Genomic DNA, 20,900 nt, shown 5'->3' on the forward strand with positions numbered 1-20,900 from the left:
TTCAACAAACTTACCTCCATTACTGCTCATTTCGCCATGTCCTGATTAATCATCCACACCGGCTCCCTTACAACTATGAATTCATATCAAATATGCTGGGATTCTACCATCTCTTTCTTCACAAAACTTTCCTCACCAGTAATCGCAATGATCAGGTTATTCAAGGTGCTAAAACCAGAGACCTTGCCCCTCTCCACATTTTATGATGGAGGGGTGTTAAAGTCATAAAGTCTAGAGCAAGGTCGTTTATACTTTATTTCCTGACATAGAGTGGCCTATCACATGCTTCGGGAACAGATAGGAGATGGCTATAGTGAAAGTAATCTCATTTGAATTTAGAGCTGAAAGCATTCTAAGCAAACATTTGTAACTATAGCAGGGAAAAGGGAGCAAGAGCCAAAGATTTTTTCTGCATCACATTTCAAGTGTGTATCTTGCTCCTGAGATTCATCCAAGGCTAACTGAGGCCAGAGCATGAATTATTTCTAAGATGATAATATAGTTGAGAAGCATCATACATATGTACTATTAATGTTACTTTGGATAACCATTTCAAATGCATTTTATGTTATTAGTACATATAACATGTAAATAACTCCTATAACAACAAAAGTTTCTCTTTGAACAAAAGCTTTTTCCGCCCAGCATCACGGATCATCAACCTCTGCAAAAACCATAGAAATATGAAAAATCAAAAACGATATAGCTTCTCTTACATTGTGCTGACAGCAAATTCAAAATGGCAATAAATATCAACAGCATCAAGAGAAGGATTCTGAACAAGCCACTTGTCTGTGCAGTAAGAATAAATGAGTAGGAATTATCAAACTTTAAAAGAAATAGCATTTTCTTGCCATCTATCAATTTGCAATTCGTAAAATGAACATAAACATGTTAATAATTTCCTTTTATGTCATCAAAGCAATTCTGAAAAATGACATTAAATGAATTGGAACCAAAGCTGAATATGTCATCTCTACATTCTTAATAATTATAAAAATATTTATCATGATGATGACCAGAAAGAAAACAGAAAATGGTTGCTATGATTAGTACCATGGTGCTTTTCCAAAAAAAAAAATGATTAGTACTATGTCAGCAAGGAGTACCCTAATTATCAGCTGACTTTGTTATCTTTGGAGAATAGCACTCCTGCTCATCAAGCTTAATATAGTGAATAAACGCTAAAAAGTTTACCTTATAACAGCAAGAAACTTATATGTACAATTTGTAAGACATCACCCCCTCCTGCTATCTGATGTAAGAAGGCCAATTTGCTCAGTAAGATGATTCATATGTGGAATCTTATCCCATCCATTCTCCTGCACTAACAGTGATTCCTGTTCTATGTTTGCCCCATTTTCCAGTGAACTCGAGGTAATTTCATCTGTGTCCTCAGTGAGTGGGCTTGTTGTAAGAAACTGTTCCCAGAAAACATCATTAATGGCTGGAAGCTTAGGGGTTCCTTCCAGCAAGATATCCATATCATGATCAGTAGAAAAATCATCAGTCTCAACAGGCATTCCACCATTCAAACCAGCTGACATTTGATCAACATATTCAGTATTCCCTCTCTCAGACCCTGCCAAACTTGCATCTGTAAATTCAACAGTGTTACCAGGCACAATTCCTTGCATTTGGGGAAAGTTTGGAAAAGCTGCATCTTTCTGTGATTTATTTATCTCTGAAATTTGATCCACTTTAGTATGTTCAGTTGTTAAATGAGTGGCAGTAGATGGACAAGTGTCAGGAAAACCTGATTCCGCTTGTAGATAAGACTGCCCAGAAGCTGGTGGGACTTCAGAAAGTGTCACTCCAGAGATCCGACTTGAGGAGCTCCCACTGTCGACTGCATTGGAAGGAGGAACACCATCAATCATGAAAGCACCAGGGCTATTCATCGAAGATTCCAGCCTAGATGATGTGTTCATCTTCAATATCTGATGCAGCATTGCCTTCGCCGCCTCATTCAATGAAGGCTGGAACTTTACAATTTGTCCATTAGGAGATATGGCACCGTGTTCACCAGTTAAATTTTCTTCGTCCTGCCTAGGGAGTCTCCTCTTTTTGTTTCCCCCAGTAAGGCGCCTGTTGCTTTCATTCTGCTGCTGTACAAGCTGGCTTAAGAAACCTGGACTTTGCATGGCCTTTGCAAGAAAAGACATCATTTGCTGCTGCCTCTGCTCCATCAGTTGTACACGCTGGCCAACAGTTTGCAACTGGTTATCTGTGGTTTGTTGCTGCTGCCTCAACCTAACAAGTTCCTGCATGAGAACATTCTTGTCCCTCTTAAGCCTCTCAACCTCCTCTTCAAGCCCAAACTTCCCAACCTCAACGCAAGCTCCAACTGATGAGCTCTGTACTTGAGGTTGTTGATTATTGTGTACATTAGCAGGTTTTCGCCTGCTGATAGTTTTCAAGAGATGTTTCTGACCTCTTAAAAATCCCTCATTAGCAAATTCCCAGCGGTCAGGGTCAACTTTCCTAAAACCCTAAAGGAAAAAAATTATGATAATCAACGACACTAGTTATCATATATATTTGCCAAACAGAATGTAGCAAGCCCACATATGTGTAAAGAGGATTGAAGATTAATATCTAATTGAATCACATGTCATCTGTCTTGGTTGAATCCCAATGCCTGACCACAATCAATTAGTAATTACAAGCATATACTTAAACCTGCAGATAACAAACACAATTACAATTCGATGAGTTCTTCAGCTAAAGCAAATAAAATAGGTCAGAAACTTCAATCTATAACATCCAGCCTCTCCATGAATAAATTTCAAACTACAATCCATGGCAGCGGCTTAGATATATTACTCTCTCCATCATGCTTTCATTTGCTTGTTGGTTACAAATATATTTTAAGAAGTCAGAAGAACTTGGCCAAAAAAAAAAGTCTAAAGAAGAAAATCCAATATGTGAAAATCAGGAATTGAATTGTCAATTTAGCTAATCCTGTGAATACGTATCTTACTATGAAAAACCTCACGACAAAATTGTTAGCTTATGATGCCCTTCCTCTTGACTTCATTTGTTAATTAAACACATGTAGTTAGATCAAACATGGCAAGAACAAACAAACCAAAGATCAACTACAGGAAATATCACCGAATATAAAATATATCTCCAGACTTTATAGTATTTCAGATGAAAAACATCAATAAGGCATTTAGAATTTGTTTAAGAAACATGATATCAATACAAATAACACACATGGAACAATAGCACTACACATTTCAGATACTGAAATGAGAGCATAAACATATTACCAGGAAAGACTAGTACGTAAGATATAAGATGAGTAGGCAAGAAATGGCAATAAGTAGTATCATTTAATAAGTAGTATGTTTGATAGGACATTTATTGCATAAAATATAGCTGTATACCAAATCAAGCTAGTAACTACTACTGAATTCCTGCATCTAAGAAATTCAAACAGTATAAAAACTAGACTTCGCATCACGCCTGGCAATAAGGTAGATGGAACAAGTTCAGTGCATTCCATTTAGTAATGCTATGTACATTAGTCACAACCAACTCAAACAATTGCTAAATGTAACCATATTTGAAATATTTTAAGTATATAATGACCACTAGAGGAGCAAAGAGAGATAGAAGGAGAGACATAGACAGAATCTCGTTCTCTTCTAGAAGAGGACACACAAAGTGGGAGGATTAACAAGGTTGCAAGATATATGATCCTACTTCGCAAAATAAAACAACAGATGCTCAAAAGGGCAAAGCATGGGAGTAGGCCAAGATCTTTATCTGCTGTTGCCTGGACTTTGGACCAACCTTATTCATAAATCAGTTATTTTTTTCTCAAACCCCAACTGCAGTTCTCTCAAGTCAGTACATAGTTCTCTCAACCAATCATCCACATGCCATTGACAATCCTATGATAAGAGGAACTCCAACAGCTAAGAGCTACTTAATTATCCAATTTCCAAAAGCACTGACAGAATTCCAGTTTGTGCAATTCAACAAAGTAACCAGTATATTACAGCAGCAATTCCCAATTCCCATTTTTCAACAAATCAATATCCACATTCAAGCAACCCCCATGTTCCATCCAATTCTTCTTACCCCATAACTATACTAAAAATTCATGATCCAACACTCATATCGGTTCTAAAATCCCTCCTCCAATGACAACTCCATTACTAACTTAAAACTATTGACAGTCAACTTCAATCTCATCTATTTTTCTTCTTTTTTGAAAAAAGCAATATAGGAACAACCCAAATTTCCAAACAATCTAAATATTACAAAAAAACCAAACACAGTAAGCTAAACTCTCAAAAGACAAATAAATCAATAACCCCTTCAAACAACAAAATCGCAGTCCGACTCAAGGAAACACGTCTTAGAGATCTTAGATACGAATTCTACGCATGATGTCTCATCACTTTCTATAGCCTAAAGCTAAGGCTCAATGAGCCTCCATATGTATAAAAAATCGCGATCTTTAAAATATAGAAAAAAACAAAACGAATAAACTTAAAACAAAGAAATACCCACATAAGTATTGAGCTGTCTGACAAAGCTGGAGAAATTATTGTGCTTAAAGTACTTGGGTAAAAGGTCCCTTGCAAACTCCGGCACTTTCCAGACAACGAAACTGTTGTTGCCACTGCTCCAAGACACGACTGAGTTGGTGGATGGGTCCTCCACCATATCGTAGGTTTTGCTCAGAAAAGGCGGCACCGTATTCCCGTTCGTTGCAGCCGCCGCGTTGGCCGCCGATATTGAATCATGAAGAGAATCCATTCGGCTTTTAATAAAACTAAGAAGAAGTAGAAAAAAAAAGGGTATTCGCAAATATTGAATTTAGGATTCAGAAAGTGATGGGATTTACCATGAGAGAAAGAAGGAAGGGCTAGATTTTCTAACGAGAGAGAGGAAGAACAAGGAGGTCAATTGTACGGTCAAGTAGGGCAGGGAATGGGAGAGAGTGAGGGAAGCATGGGGAGAGAGAGAAATGTTTTTGAGTACATGGGAAGGGGAAAGGGTTTAGGCTGCTTTTGATTGAATATTTTGTTTGGAAAAGAGCAGAAAGGGAAAGAGAGAGCAACAGAAGACGGACTGACACGTAGCAGTTTGTAAAACCATATACCAGCAACCACTTTTCTTTTCCTTTTTTTTTTCTTTTTTAAGTCCTACAATTAATATAACTTCTGAAATAAATCTTTAAATTATTTTATAAAATTTGGATACATTCTTATTTTCTATTATATTTTTATTTAAATAAATAATTTTTTATAATTAATTATTAATAAATTATTATTAATTAAAATATCATTAATTATTTTTTATTCACGTAATACTGAATAAGTATTAATATAAAAATTAAAAAATATCACATAATCATATTATCATACTAAATTAATATATCACGTTATCATCAGTTATAATATATTAATATGTTATGTCATCATCAACTATAATATTTTAACATGTTACATTAATGTTATACAGTATAAAATAATAAATAATATTTTAATTTAGTGAATCATTAATTATAAAAATTTATTTAATATAAAATAAAAATATAAGAATTTATTTTGTTGAAAATAAAAATATAAAGTTTTATTTAATTTAAAATAAAAATATAAATATTTGATTAAACGTAATAAAAATAAAAATTTATTTTAATTTTTTTAAATAATTAGAGATTATATCTTTTATTTATAATTATTTGAAAGGTTATTATATGTATATGGTCAGTGAATATTTTTAACCTTATAAATAATATTAAACTGTTATTGTCCATCTAATTATTAGAAAAGTTTTAAATTTTTTTAAATACACTCTAACAGACATGCGATAGCCTTCTAATTTCGTCTATAAATTTTTAAAACTCTATCATCAATATATAAAATATTTTTTTAAATGAAAACGTAATAAATTTGTTTGTAAAATTTTTAAAACCCACTTCATGCTATATAAAATAATATAATTTTTAAAATTCACAAATTAATTATGTTAATAATTAAAAAAATTAATAATTCAATATATTCATTGACTGAATATGTAACAATCATAAAATATTTTTCACGAAGTTCAATAATCTTACTATCAAAAACAATTCTTAAATGTATAAAATTTGTTGCATAAAAAAATACACAGAAATTTTATGACACCTTTATAACTTTTTATTTTGAGTGAATTATACTTTAATGAATTCAATTACTTTTCAAAATTTCATGCTATAGTTGTTGTTAATATGACGAAAATAATAACTATAAGATAAGATAAGTTGAGGATAAGATAATAATTCCCTTTTCTTTGTTTTTCATCATTTTATTTTTCATGTAATTGTACCAATAAATGAGAATCATTTAATATTAACATTTTTTGTGTAATTTCATTGATTTCAAAAAAAGAGAGATAATAACACTATCTTCAAAGTTTTTTTTTCTTTTTTTACTAAGAGTTAAGTGAAAATAATAATAAATTTCATAATATATCAAAAATAACAATTAATGCATCAAATCATTTGATTCAATATTTGATGCTAAAATTATTTTTTCGTGCATTTTCGATACATGGATTTTGCGCTATTTAAAAATATGTTTTTTTTATCATTTCTAGCTTTCTTGGTATTTTATATAATTTTTAGTGAATTTTATTAATTTCAAAATTGACTGATTTATATGTTATAAATAAGCTTGATTTAGTCTTTTAAATGGCTTAAATTTCGATTTAAAATAAGTAATAACTAAGATTGAGAAGCTGCATAGAAAAGTTCATACAAAAAGATGAATTTAACTATTCAAGATGTTGAAGAAATTGATATTTCACTCTTATCTACTCTAATTAAAAATTAAACATCACCTTTACACTTTGTCATTTATATTTATATATTTTTATATTTAAAAATAAAAGTAAAATTTATTTAAATGAGCATTATTATTTGTATTATACTAATATATATTTGATATTTTAAAATAAAAACACAATTTTAGTTCATCCAATTATGAGATTTTTTTAATTAAAAAAAGGATTTGTAACTCTTTATGTAAAAGATAAATACACTTCGTATTAAATCAAATATTTAGATGTAATTATTTAATTAAGAGATTTCATAAGTAATTAAAAAATAATCCATTTTTAAAATAATTCTAGTAAATGAATTAACTTTTAATGCAATTATATTAATGCGTACCTAATAATTTCTTTATCTGGAAAAAAAAAAAATCTTATCCTTTGCTCGCCCGCCATTTCCTTCCATATCCTTATAATTTATTTTTTAATTACAAATTTCCATATTCAGATACGCAAAAGAAAAAGAGAGCAGCTCTGACTCAGCTCACCACGGAAACCAACCATGCTCCTTACTACAGCCAATTGCTTCTCTTCTTCTTCCCTTTTGCTTCCTTCGCTTTCTCGAAAGCCCATCTTTCTCTTTTCAAAAAAACCGCGAGTGAGCAGCTGGGTGAGTAGTCGAAATCGGTCGAGTCGACTCTGTAGAGCGAGTCTCATTACCAGCCCTGACTCATTCGAGGTGGGCCGACTAATTGGTAGCTACGGCTTCATGAATGTTACTAGGTAATTCGGTTTTGTTTTCCTATCTTTTTTTTGGTTCCCGGGGAAATACATGAAAAAGAGAAGGAATTTTGAGTCACTGCTCATAATCTTTTGAAATTTCCAGGCATTTGGGTGTTCATATTTAGTGTTTTCATTTCTTTTATTCTACTTTTTTGGGTAGTTAAATGCTCAAGCGTTACCCAAAAGGCGAGTAGTTTCTGTTTGATTTCTGAGGAATTGAAAGAAAACGAATGAATAGAAAATTAGTTATTTTGTGTTTCATTTAATTGCCAAGTAAGTGTAGGAAAATAATAAAAGGCAGTGTATAATTCTTGGTAAACTCGTCGAACATTTTAAAAATATTCAAGGATAGATGTTAATCTCGATGAGGTGGCAAGTTTCGGTTTGTGAATAGTGAGTATAATTAGAAAACTTTGGTTTTTTGTTTCTTGGATGTTGCATTTGGTACTTAATTTTCCAGTTGTTTGCCAAGGAATGTTGGCAAACAATGTGGTAAAAGAAAGGCAAGATTGAATGTTATGGTTGTTACTGCTTGCTGTGCTTTGATTGAACCAATCAATTAGTTACCTGAACCTCACTAGAGTAGATGTTTTTGTTTGTGGCGTACGCATATTCAGAAGCATGCACATGTACATGTATATGGCAGAAAAGGTTTTTAAGGGTTTTTTTTTAGTTCTTTTTTATGGTGATAGTCTGATAGTAACCAAACTTAGATTTTCATTCTTGAATAATTTCTTGCTAAAGTTAGGATCTTTGAAAAAACCAGTACTCAGAGTTTGGTTTTTTTCTTGGTTTAGGAAGCAGCAAAAGAATATATATAAGATTCAATTTTCTTTTTCTTGCCCTTTTGTGTTTTATAATCAACAAAACGAGGTTTTTAATCTGTAATTGAAAAGTGTTATTCTTAATTTTTTGTTAAATTTTGGTTGTTGATACTATTTCTTTTGAAAGATGACATTGAAAAAGTTCTGAATTTTTTTCCAGCTATTCAGGGTTTCAGGCAGGGGCAGATTTTGAATATTCATCTGGAGATTTGGGACAATTAAGAGTTCAAGATGTTGGAGAAGGGAGTGTAAAAATCAGGTGCATTTTTACTGATACATGCATATTCATGGACACAAATATGCAGACAAAAGTTCGCTATTGTTGATGAAACTTAAAAGTCTTTTCCCTCTTCTTACTGATGCTATCCATGGCAGTTCATCTGCAGGCTTTATGAAGGAAGAATAGCTAAGGGTTCATTTAAAGGCACACCAGTGATATTTAAGGTGAAATTATTTATATATTTTCCTCTATCCTCACCCATTTTTTTATGGCATAATACCCAAAAAAACCCATGACTATTCAGGAAAATTCAAATAAGCCCTTATTTTATTATTGCATTCAATTAAGCTCTTGCACTTTTATTTTAAGCCAAATAAGCTTTTATGACTAATGCCTGACTAATTGTTGTTAGTCAAAATGTCACTTGTTATTTTGTACCACATAGCGTTGATGTGGCATGCAAACATGCCATAATGGATAATGACATAGTATGCTAATGTGGCTATGTGGCATATTTTACCTTCCATGTCAGCGCCACATGACAAGTGGCATTTTGACTAATGACAATTAGCCAACCGTTAGTCATAAAAGTCTATTTGGCACAAAATAAAAGTACATGTGTTTGATTGAATGCAATAGAAAAATAATGACTTACTTGAATTTTCTTGAATAATTTAGCGGCTTTTTTAAGCATTATACCTTTTTGCATCATCCATAGTTTCACATAGTAGAAGAAAAAGTGAGAATAGCACACAATTAATGTTAAACTTTGTCTTTAATATTTATTTTAAAATTCTTCCTGATAGCCATAGCTTTTATGTCTGCCTTAAGTCGTAGAGTTCTTCATAAGTGACTCTTTGCTGGGACAAGTTATTAGTATACTTTGTGTGTCACTTGTAAGGACTGGGGTCGATCATTCCTTGCAAATATAAATGAAAGTATCTGAATAACTTGTCTTTGCAGGGAGTTGGCTTTGAATTAATGTATCATAGCATAATTATGTTGAGTTTGTCTATCAAATTTTCTCTGAAGCAATGTGAAAAGGTTTTTCAATGTCATTTTCTTTCTTCATATCTCCAATTAACTCTTGATAGTGGAGACTTTAGTGCTTGTCGAGATCGTTTATTTATCTAGACCCTATTTCACCACATAAGTGGAAAATAGCTGATTGTGAGAGATAAGCGACATTGAAAAATGGCAGAAAATAGCTGCTCTGCCTGCATTTAGTATTAGCCAATTTGCCACAAAACAAAAGATCAAAAAGAACAAAACGCAAACTAAACTGAATTAGAAACTAGGCTCTTAGACTATATGGTGTTGCTAACCATTTCGGTTATTTATTTTCACTTTACTAAACTTTTGGCTATGAAGGTTTACCCTGGACAACGAGCTGGTGGTATTGAGGCTGATATGATGGCGGCCAATGAGCTCAATGCTCATGCTTTCCTCCAGGTAAAATGAAGTGACATAATAAGTATCAACTGATCAGAAAAGAAAATTTTGTATTTCTTCTGATAATTTCAATTTATTAGTCTGAAGGTTAAAGGAATTTACTGATATATCTTGATTATGCACCTGTTTAACAGAATAGTTCTGAAGGTATATGTAAGAATCTTCTGTTACTTCTTGGTGGATTTGAGACAAAAACAGGGGAGCAGGTCTGTGATTTCATATCAACTATATCTGAGTTTTCAATTTCCTTTTTCCGTTTGGTATCTTTTGAAATGAAATAGCTTTATTCTGTACAGTGGCTTGCCTTCCGCGGTGATGGTAAATATAGTGCGGCAGATTTTGCTAAGGTTGCTAGTGAGAAAATATCAAGAGCCCGTTCTCTAGAGGAAATGTCTTGGAATCCTTTTGAGCAAGAGCAAGCATTTAAACGCAAAGCATACTTTGTCATTAAGCTATTCCAGGGTGCCATGAGTGGTTTAGCCTACATGCATAATTATGACAGATTGCACCAGAGTCTTGGACCTGCTTCTGTTGTTCTCAAGTATTTTGTTTGACAGTATTCATTTGAAGTCTGGATTTATCTTACTTAAAAGACAAATTGGTTTACTCTGCTCATTTCAAAGCTTAATCAACATTTTATTGACTGATGGCAGTACAATAGTAGAAAGAGATGCTGCTTATTTGGTTCCAAGGCTTCGAGATCTAGCCTTTTCTGTTGACATCAGGTACTACTAAGTTGTTTTTGTTTTTAAACTTCCACCACTCCCCATTCCCCTCTCTCTCTGAAAGATATAATCTGATTTTCATATTCATTTCTGACAATTTTTTTTTTGTTTGCATGCATTTACGTCAATTGTAGAGTGAAAATACTCTATTTTAATATAGCCTTTTTGGTTGCCTACCTAAAGATGCCATTACTTGCATCTTGATGTTATCCATAGGCTCAGTTTCTTTGTTTGTGTCTCCTAATACCTTGGAAGTCTGTTGCTATGTGGGATTGTTGAAAACTTTTTAAGTTGAAAGGAAGCACTTAATCAGACCTTTTATCAATCTTTACAAGATGTCTCAAAAACATTCATAGTCCTTTCTTTAGTGCAGAAATGATTTGTACTGGTCTCTAAGTAGTCTACACGAAAATTATTGAAAGTTATTTTCCTTGATTTTCCTTACTAATAATCTAAGGTTCTGCAATGGATATATGACTAATTGCTCGCGAATGACAATTGGCTTACAGCAAGATTCAGTCTGAGCCTTTAAATTGCTCTTGTAATGGATGAATGTACAAGACATATTTACTCAGTGTATACAGTTGGCTGATGATATCTTTGGTAAAAGAGATTAGAGCAGGAGTTAATGCTAAGCTTGAGATATGGAGAAATATTTTGGAGCCAAAGGGTACCAAATTCAGTAGGTCTAAGACAGAAACTTTGGAATCTTGTTTTGTAAAGGAAGATATGGTATGAGCAGTAGTGGGAATTATGAGGTTCTTGTACACCAGCCAAAAGGAAAGTTTTACAAAATAGTGATTAGACCAAGGGTGCTTTATGTGACATTGAAGGTAGGGCTTATAAGTATTAAGACCAACTAAGATCAGTATGGTTGAGATGAAAATGCATCCGTGGATGTCTGGATATACTAAAGAAGATAAAATTATAAATGAAGGTGTGGTAGAGCAAATTGGAAAAAGTGAGGAGATAAATATTTGGTGGTTTTGACATGCAAGGTGAAGGTCTTAGATTGTTACTACAAGAACATGCTAAATGGAAGATGCCTTGATCAAAAGGGAAAAAAGAAGACCAAAGCTGCCATGGGTGGAAATTATACAAAGAAGGATCTTGCAGTTCTTTCATCTTATGCAGAATATGATCCTAGTCTTCTACATACAGCCCCATAGTCTAGTGTGATCCATGTAGCCAACCTTACAAAATGGGAAAAGGATAATCTAAGTCCAGAAATCTCTTTCAGCATCATGCCCCCAAAATTTTGGCATAGGTTTGTTTTCCATGTACAAAGTTATGGTACAGACAGTGTAATAATGAGAGAAGGGACTCTGTTATTTGTACAAATTTTGGATATTTTAGGTTAAGCCCCTTTTTTATGACATTATGACAGATGGTTGTTTGACCTAATAGGGGAGTAAATCCGTAGCTTTTAAAGCTATAAGATGACACTTTTGAATGCTGCAAAATCACCATTAACAATTAGGATTAATATTTCCTTGGTATGAGCTTGTATCATATCACTCTCCGTTTCTTAAAAATCAACTTAGCTCTCTCTTAGCTAATTAGAGTATTCCTCGGAAAAGATGGTAAATACGTTATCAAACACTGCATGGCTTGCTTTAGTTTTTCAACTAGTGCTATTTATATCCAATGACATGGCATTTTGCTCTTTAGATTTTCATATTTGGAAGAAGGTCCTAAAACATTCTCAGAGGATCTTTGGAGAAGGGCATCTTCTGCTGGTGCATTCACACCTATGGAGAGAAGAGCCTTTGGAATTGCAGATGACATGTAATGTTTTGATGTTGGTGACACTTTATCTTCTGATTCTTCTATCAGCTTTTTATACCAAAAATTAATTTCTTTTGTTGTCTCTAGACAGATATGAAGCAGGTCTTCTTTTTGCATACTTGGCTTTTGTTCCATTTTGTGAAGCAGGGATCATGGATAGCCTTTCATTGCAAGTAAGCAACAGTTATATCATTATTTCATTTTAGAATGTTTTGGTTCTGCTGATTGTATATAAGCATGCTTCAGAACATTAAATAAATCAATTCTCTGACTGAACCAATTGTACCTCCATGTATTCCAGCGGCTTTTGGAAAGCACTTTCAAACTTGATCTCACAGCTACAAGAGAGTAAGCCTTCTAAATCCTTAATGCAAGTGCTGATTATACTGAGATTCATACTTTATCTTTATTATCATATGATCATATTATGATTTAGTTTATTGGACAATGGATTGTTTAGTGCCTATTTGTTACGAGGACCTCTTTAGGTTTTATTGCACTATACTATTTAGGGCCGTTTGGTTTGTGATAAGCCGAATTATTTCTCAAGAATTTGGTGATAATCTGAAAATATTACCATGTTTGTCACTGTTCACTTGGTAATGTTGACAGTCATTTGACTTTATTGAAGGGGTCAGATTACAACAAAACGTGATAATTACATTACTGCTGTGACAGATGCCTATCTAAGATTACTGAGTCATTCTAATTTCAGCTCAAATTTTTGGACCATTTTGCCCTTGTTCTAATTTTTTTTTGAGACAATTTTACCCTTTCATTTTGCTTTAAGTTTGACTAATTACCTCCCTTTTACCTTTACAATATTCTTCTGTGTCTGTGTGTGCAGGTATTGTTTGGCAGATGATCGCTTGTTAGAAGCTGTCAAATTTCTAGATCTTGGTGATGGTGCTGGTTGGGAACTGCTTCAGGTTAGTCGCAACTGAAAGTTATAATACAATACTTTGTTCTTCTATATCAAACTACACAATTCGTCATTTTCTTTGACTAGCAAGTGTAACATATTTATCCTAAAACATGGTCAAAGAAGGTTAAATTAATTGCTATTTTCCAAGGACTTTGTATTAATAACATGCTAACCAGTGGAGGAGGTTAATAGCCAGAGAATACCTGGAGTAAATGTCTTGATTTTGTTTAAGTTTAATTGAACTTTTTTAGGCTAATAAATATGACTTGGATCCTATTTACCTGGAGAAAGTTCATAGCCATGTTCTTTATGCAATTGGGCTCTAACAGATTTTTGTCTCCTTGCAGGCAATGCTCAATCCAGACTTCCGAAAACGGCCAATTGCGGAAGCTGTTGTCAATCATCGGTTCATGACTGCTAATGTTCTTTGAGTTCCAATGATTTAAGGTAAAATACAGTGCACGTAAAATGTTGTGCTCATCACATTTCATTAAATGAGTTTAACATTGTGTTTTTCCATACCAATATAGTCATTCTCTGTATTTATGATTATCTAATCACCACAGGTAGATGGTCCTAGGAATGTTTTTCTTTTCTAGTAGATGTGTCATTAAAAGGTTCATTTTATATGGAAAAAAAGGTCCACTGAATAAAAGCATTTGATTGAGTTCTTGGTATCATTTGAAAGTAGCCTTTTCTGACAGTGTTGGACAATGAATTTCATTTTGTCTATGCAAGAGATCCCACCCAGCTCTTAAGTGATGATGAGTCTGATGACAATATCTTCTTGAACAATCCTCTCAGTCCCTCTTTGTTAAATTATGCTATGGGATTTCTGTCTATAGGACTTTCCTCTCAAACGAATGCTAGTTTACATAGGTAAATCATAAATAAGCCTATCTGTCTAGTTGCTACTCAACAGTTTCCAGTCCCATCCTACATTTCTTGAAATATAATTAAAAGCTGATCATAATTGGGAAAAAAATTATAAGCAAATGTCTACCAGCTATTTGCATTTTCTTTTTTTGGTCTAACAAACCTTGTATGGCTGCTTCACTTCACTTAATATTTTCTGCAGATACATATATGCTCTCCACTCCTGCCTTCGTGATAGGAAGGTGTAATTCGTTGGTGCTTCATTGTTCGCTACTTTTGAAGGAAGAATGACGAACAGTCAGGTGAAAGTAGAGAAGAAACAGAAGAGAAACACTGTGCTTATATGTGTATGCATGCGTGTCACAGTGGTTGCCTTTTGAAGGCTATTAAAATGGTGAGATGGAAACTCTCTTTAAGCTTAGACGTGGAATGCCATTGCTAAGAAGATAACATTCCTACGTTTAGTATATATGATAAAGCGGCGGGCGGAGCATGAAAATGAGAAACTCACATTTTAGCTACCAACTCTCTTCTTGTATACAAATTGAACTCTGAAATAGCAAAACAGTAGAACAGGGTAAAGAAACTGTTGCAGCAACTAGGAAAGGAAAACATATTGCCTGGTATTGTCTTCCACTGCACGTATATGGAGATAATGCTAGACAAGTATCTCCTAAGCTCTTTGTTCTCTCTTCCCTGATACAGACTTGCTATGTATATTTTATGAAACTCTCTTCTTTATGTCTGTATTTCTCTAACGAAATCATTGTAAGAAATACAAATTAGTTTTATTTTCAGGATTTGAACTCGAGAGTTCTAATACCATATTAGGTTAAATGATCGATTATCAACGAAATTTAATTTTCCATAGCTTCAACTTAATTACTTGTTAGTCTTGAAAAAGAAAAGGAAAAATAAGAAATACGTTTTTATGGAATAATATTATGAGTATAGGATGAAATAGAAGGAGGAAAATATTCTTGAATGATTAAATAAATGAATAAGATGACAATTAAATAAGAGAGGAGAATAGATTTTAGATAATTAAATATTATCAAATAATAAATATGCTTAATCCACATGACAATTGCGGATAAAACTTTGGTAAAGACTGAAAATGGACAGGCATGCAAAATTCAGTGCCCGGTTCAAGGTCCAGCTCTCACCCAAACAAGGCCTGCAAAGGCTGTGGACTCATGCCCACTAGTATTCAAGGCTTAATTGTTGACCCAATGCTGAATTGTAAAATAATTTGAAATATTTTTTATTTAATAATTAATATATGTATATCATTATTTAAAAATTTAAGTTTTGATTTTTTTCTGCAAAACTTATACCTGATAAAAAAATTTATAAATTGTTAATACAATTAGAAAAGAAGATCATAATGGATAAAAAAAATTAAAGTATTAATTTAAAAATAGTAAAAATATTAGCAACACGTTTAGATGATTATGAATGGAATAAAAGAAAAATAAAATGATTATTTGTTGAAGATAGAATAAAATAATTATTACAAAATTTGATTGTGGCAACTTGAATTTTATTAATAAATAAAAAAGAATTTGAAATTTTTATTATTGAGAAAAAATGTTTTTATTATTTGAGAGATTTATCAATTATCTTAAGCTTTTTTTATGCCAAGGACATAGTTATCTTTCAGTTTGGGTTTTCTTTAGCCTGGGAATCTAATCAAAGAATCAACTTATATTTTATTTTATTTTATTGTTTCACTTATTCATTTTTTAAGCATTTTAACCTCGGCTCTAATTAATCAACAATCATCAAATCATCAAGATTCAACAAGTCAAAAGCCCCGTTGTACAGTCTTATGTTTCTGTCTTTTCCCTTGGTCTCCTTCACTGGTCAACGAATAAAATAAAAACACAAATAACCTTCCGTCTTTCAGTTCTTCACGCTGCGATTGTTGTTGTCGCCTGAGATTCTCTGGGTTAGAAACTTTCCTCTTTTTTACAAAATTGTTTTCCAATAGGTTTTTGCTTGGTTTGTTTGTGCTTTTGCTGTTGATGAATATATGATCTTTGTTCTATGGATCTTTTCTGTAATTTACTGATTTGGGTTCATTTCCAGCTTGGGTTTTTGAGTCTTTATCCTTGGTTTCCTGGTTTTGCTGGTTTTTGGGTATTTGAAATTTTGGGGTTTTGTTTTGTTTTGTTTGTAGACAAGAAAGTAAACAATTTGAGTGTTGAGTGTAGAAAGTGTTTGATTAATGGAGATCAGGGGTTCTCTGGAACTTGAAATCAAATAGCTAGTGGGTTGTTGATTGATACTTAATGGTTAAGCTTTCTTTACTTTTTTTTTTCTTTGAAATAGGTGAAAGAAAGACGAGTGAATCTGATGGTGTTTTTGAAGTTTGTTACTTATCAGATATTTACTTATTTTAGGTTCAGTTGTCTTTTCTACTTGCTGTTTGTTCTTAAAAATTTCTATAGAAGTTAAATCATTGAATTTGTTCTAAAAAAAAAACCTCTTAATTTCTAAATTCTGCAAAAAGATTGCTTGATTTTGTATCCAAACGTAGTTTTGCCTTATGCTTTTCAAGAGTAAACGCAAGTAGAAAAAGTGACAACTAAACAGTTCAATCATATCATATGAGCAATTGCTTGATGTTGTAATGGGAAGGCTGGAAAAGCTATCAGTTTTTTTTTTTTTTGAAGTTTTCTAATGTTGTAAAGAAGCGTGTACTAGCTATAAAATGAAGGTCAGCTTTTTCTCCCCTTGTGTCTGTGTTGTTGTTGTGTTTTTCGGCTGGTTGGGTGGTGTGGGCTGTATTTGGCATCAGAAGTAACTAATGAAATGCGAAATTTTTGTTTCAGTTTTAGTGAGTGCTGAATGGCGATTGTGGCTGATGCTGCATAAATGGAAGGAGAAATTTCTTTACAATTTCTCCAAATCTATCACATCTTTTCTGGGGATTAATGTTCTAATCCTCAATGGTGAACCTGAAAATCTCACATCGTCCTTCCATCTGCTATAGGCCTATACAACCATCTGATTTAGCCATTTTAGAACAAATCCACAGTGACGTATTTCCTATCAGGTAAGAACTCATTCTGTTTTCTATTGAGGGTTTTCAATAAAGAGTATTTCTTGCATCTTCAAGGAAAGGTATCGATCTCTTCAGGTATGAGTCTGAGTTTTTCCAAAATGTTGTGAATGGACGTGATATTGTGTCATGGGCAGCTGTTGATCGTAGTCGACCCAATGGTCAAAGTGATGAGCTTATTGGATTTGTAACTGCAAGAATTGTACTGGCAAGGGATAGTGAGGTGCGTCATCTATCTGCATTAGCGCATATAATGCATATATGAGATTTGCTTTGTGGTTGAATTGCGGCTTAAGCAGAGTTTTTAACATGTTTCAATAATTAGGACTTATATGGTATTAAAGTGTTTGTTATGATTCTAAAATGAATATATTCTTGTGGAAAACTAATATGGACTTCAACCTTTTGCTTCTGTTTTTGGGTCTCAAATATTTCTGCTTGTCCTTTATTAAGTATTTAAATGCTTGCGTCTTCTTGATAATTTGTTTCTGAATCATGCTATTCATTTCAAGCAACACCTACCTTGCAGATAGCAGATTTGCTCAGGTATGACTCATCCAAGGTGGATCAAACATTAGTATATGTTCTGACACTGGGAGTAGTAGATGCTTACAGAAATCTTGGCATAGGTGCGAGCCTTTTTCTCAATTAATGGTTCTTCTTTCTCCTCCTTTCCTTTTCTAATTTTTGAAATGTATCCTGACCCTATGACCAACATTTTCTTGGTGTTGAATCAACAGCTACAGCACTTATCCGTAAGGTTATTAAATATGCGTCGAGCATACCAGTATGCCGTGCAATTTACTTGCATGTGATTTCTTACAATAATCCAGCCATTCATTTATACAAAAAGATGTCATTCAAGTGTGTGCGGATGTTGCATGGGTTTTACTTGATCAATGGTCAGCACTACGATTCATATTTGTTCGTTTACTATGTAAATGGCGGCCGTTCTCCTTGCTCACCATTGTAAGTCCAAAATGTACCCTTTAATCAATCTTACCTTATAAAAATATAAAACGTCTAAGTATTTTATAGTAATAATTGTTGAGCCTACTAAAGAGATAACAGGGCAGAGTTGGTAGAGAACTAACTTTCACCCTTACTTTTTCATTGTTCATTATAACTACCACTATGTGAAAATGTACATAGTTATTTAAAGAGCAAGGCATACAACTGGTAAAAAGAGAGATCATAACAAGTTGAACAGACAATATTTAGGGCCATGCTCAACTTTCTATCAAACTTAGGTTATAGAGAGGTTCAGTCGACTAAGAAACATATGGCTTATGCAGTGGATGGTGTTAACACCTGCTACTGTTATGAAAGTTCCAACTGTTATTGTATCCTTTAGGACTAATAATTAGGATTCAGTTCCTATGGTATTATCAGGACGCAAGGTGTTATTTTAAATTATGAATTTCAAACCATATAGCTATTTTCTCTTCTTTGCATTCTAAATGAGGTGCATACATAATTTCGTCAATATAGGCATCGACCAGATATTGTTATGCTTCATGAACAAATCTTGCAATTGTCAAGTGGAAAAAGTTAAATAGGGTTTATGACTCCAATCATGGCATAGCATACCTTATAATAGTTTTTGCTGGATTGCTAAGAATATTAAGCCTTCTCTTCCTTATTCGGATCCTAATTGCTGACTACCTATAACCTTTAAAACTGTAAATGTTCTGTTTTTTTTTTTTTTAAATGAGATGCAATAAAACTGCAGTAATCTTGTGTAAAGCAATAGGAAAGCAGGAGTTGAAAGTAATTTATTGTGTTGATCTTCAACTTTGTTCTTCCTTGAGCTTTTTGTGGCCTGAGTAGAATATGGTCAAGGCATTTTTTTTTATGGGATTTTATGGAGAAAATAGGATGCTTGAGACTGAACGACCATTAAGATTGAGACAGCCAAAAAATTGCGGTTTAAATTTTTTATGTGATTAATGTAATATCTATGCACTGGATGTAGTAACAATGAAGTCTTAGTTTTGAGGCTATTAGTTTAGGATGCTCTAAGCATTTTCTTTTTTTTTCGTGTGGTCCTTTTCAGATCAGGCTTATAGTCTTTATATTATCAATTAGTCCGATTACAAGTGGGGGACAATTAGTGGAAGAAAGAATTAGTTTATTAGTTTTTTTCAGCTGGTGATTAAGGTCTTGAGACTTTAGATTTGACGGTGACAATTTACCAAAGGTTCGATACCTAGCATTTTAGCTATTCTTTCCCTTGAAATGTTCAAGAAGAAGTCCTCTTTAATCTGGTATGTTTAGATTTGATGTGTTGTCCTTAATGGGCTGGTCACCGCCAGGATGCGGTAGGTATTCTATTACTTATTAATCTTTAGTTCAAATAATGTAGCAATGCTTTTCTTCATTAGCATAATTCTTGTTGTCCACTGACCATGTAACTCTAGAGAATCAGAATGCAGGATCAACATTTTGCCATGGCTATAGTTGTTCTATGAACCTGTCATAAAAGCTATATTCCTAATATTTAGGAAGATCTTGCTTTACTAGAGGCTAGAAAGGAGCTTTCTCACAACTTCGCCTTTGTATCATCATCAGGATAATACTCACTTCTGTGCACTCTTTATTTTGCTCAATCTGGAAAAACCTTAAAGTTCTGTGATAAGTCTGCCAGAGTTTTGTCAAGACAATTCTTCTTGTGCTGTCTATAATAGCCAGAATATATTCAGGGGAGTCTATAACCCTGCAGAATGATGCTATATTTTTCCTGTCGTTGAGCAAATAGTACGAGACCTTTTGGTTAAGTTGAAATCTTCAATCTTCCTAGCAAGAAACCACTTTTGGGTTGTCTCTTGAAAACATAAAAACTTCCTCATTATAGCAGCTCTGGACATCAAGAATCTTGCTTCCATTTGTTATTTTTTCTTCTCCCATTACTAGCATTGCATTAGATTATGTTTGCTGCTAGCCATGTTTGCAGATGGAAAATTGCTATTGTGAACTAACTGTTGTAAACTTGTGATTTGCAGAGAGCTTGTAACAGTTGTTGTTAGTTGCATGAAGAGTGGTCTGAAGTCTGTGGCTGCAAAGCTGAGGCAGAACGAAGAGAAGATGGTAAAATGGCATAAATGTAAAGAAACTCGGGGTCTTATATCGACACAGAATAAGGGAACCATTAAAACTGAGTGTTCAGGATGTGAGTATGTTTAGGAAGTGTAGTACCTGTGATTGACAGATATCATCCAAAGAACAAAAATGAGAATGAAAACTGATACATGCTCTCCTTTCACCCCCTTCTCTCCTTCATCTGTTGTTAAAAGAAATAAAAAAGAAAGAAAAAAAATTGTTACCTTGTATTAGCTTTACATTTGCGTAAATTAAATGATTAATTCCAATGTGTATTATTGAAATTATGTCTTTGCTGTGCCTTGATTTTCACTTATGCTGCATGGAAGAAGACATCTCTGCAGAAAAATTAAGTATTCTTCGA

General features: G+C 33.3%; 3 protein-coding genes across 4 annotated transcripts; 2 read left to right on the plus strand and 1 right to left on the minus strand.

The window, feature by feature from the left end:
* Positions 384–5,056, minus strand: LOC18599528 (heat stress transcription factor A-1e). Its single transcript, XM_007029540.2, has 3 exons — positions 4,531–5,056; positions 1,198–2,492; positions 384–664 (listed from the first exon to the last, which is right to left on the minus strand). The coding sequence occupies exons 1-2, from the start codon at positions 4,777–4,779 to the stop codon at positions 1,239–1,241; spliced, it is 1,503 nt and encodes a 500-aa protein (XP_007029602.1). The 5' UTR covers positions 4,780–5,056; the 3' UTR covers positions 384–664; positions 1,198–1,238.
* LOC18599529 lies at positions 7,285–15,212 on the plus strand. Of its 2 annotated transcripts, none has more exons than XM_007029542.2 (13): positions 7,285–7,560; positions 8,545–8,643; positions 8,771–8,828; positions 9,976–10,056; positions 10,191–10,262; positions 10,353–10,597; positions 10,710–10,781; positions 12,453–12,569; positions 12,661–12,742; positions 12,871–12,917; positions 13,417–13,498; positions 13,842–13,941; positions 14,573–15,212. In XM_007029542.2, exons 1-12 carry the CDS (start codon positions 7,340–7,342, stop codon positions 13,923–13,925), a joined length of 1,260 nt encoding a protein of 419 aa, XP_007029604.2. In that variant the 5' UTR covers positions 7,285–7,339; the 3' UTR covers positions 13,926–13,941; positions 14,573–15,212. The 2 variants fall into 2 exon arrangements, with proteins under 2 accessions (XP_007029604.2, XP_017977739.1); XM_018122250.1 differs by having other exon boundaries at positions 7,484–7,560; positions 8,553–8,643; positions 14,573–15,173.
* Positions 16,008–20,823, plus strand: LOC18599530 (histone acetyltransferase MCC1). The gene is made up of 6 exons (XM_018122248.1): positions 16,008–16,321; positions 17,208–17,431; positions 17,516–17,660; positions 17,967–18,066; positions 18,178–18,406; positions 20,440–20,823. Exons 2-6 carry the CDS (start codon positions 17,325–17,327, stop codon positions 20,618–20,620), a joined length of 762 nt encoding a protein of 253 aa, XP_017977737.1. The 5' UTR covers positions 16,008–16,321; positions 17,208–17,324; the 3' UTR covers positions 20,621–20,823.

The sequence above is a fragment of the Theobroma cacao genome, chromosome 5 (genome assembly GCF_000208745.1).
Source record: "Theobroma cacao cultivar B97-61/B2 chromosome 5, Criollo_cocoa_genome_V2, whole genome shotgun sequence".
Taxonomy (NCBI): Eukaryota; Viridiplantae; Streptophyta; class Magnoliopsida; order Malvales; family Malvaceae; genus Theobroma; species Theobroma cacao.

Bases quoted from the DNA above. Each gene is read 5' to 3' on its own strand.
- LOC18599528 (XM_007029540.2), bottom strand. From the start codon at position 4,779: ATGGATTCTCTTCATGATTCAATATCGGCGGCCAACGCGGCGGCTGCA. The intron at 2,493-4,530 runs GTGGGTATTTCT...TTTTTCCTTTAG, and splicing joins TCAGACAGCTCAATACTTAT to GGTTTTAGGAAAGTTGACCC.
- LOC18599529 (XM_007029542.2), top strand. From the start codon at position 7,340: ATGCTCCTTACTACAGCCAATTGCTTCTCTTCTTCTTCCCTTTTGCTT. The intron at 12,743-12,870 runs GTAAGCAACAGT...CATGTATTCCAG, and splicing joins TGGATAGCCTTTCATTGCAA to CGGCTTTTGGAAAGCACTTT. The intron at 12,918-13,416 runs GTAAGCCTTCTA...CTGTGTGTGCAG, and splicing joins GATCTCACAGCTACAAGAGA to GTATTGTTTGGCAGATGATC.
- LOC18599530 (XM_018122248.1), top strand. From the start codon at position 17,325: ATGGTGAACCTGAAAATCTCACATCGTCCTTCCATCTGCTATAGGCCT. The intron at 17,661-17,966 runs GTGCGTCATCTA...CCTACCTTGCAG, and splicing joins TACTGGCAAGGGATAGTGAG to ATAGCAGATTTGCTCAGGTA. The intron at 18,407-20,439 runs GTAAGTCCAAAA...TGTGATTTGCAG, and splicing joins CGTTCTCCTTGCTCACCATT to AGAGCTTGTAACAGTTGTTG.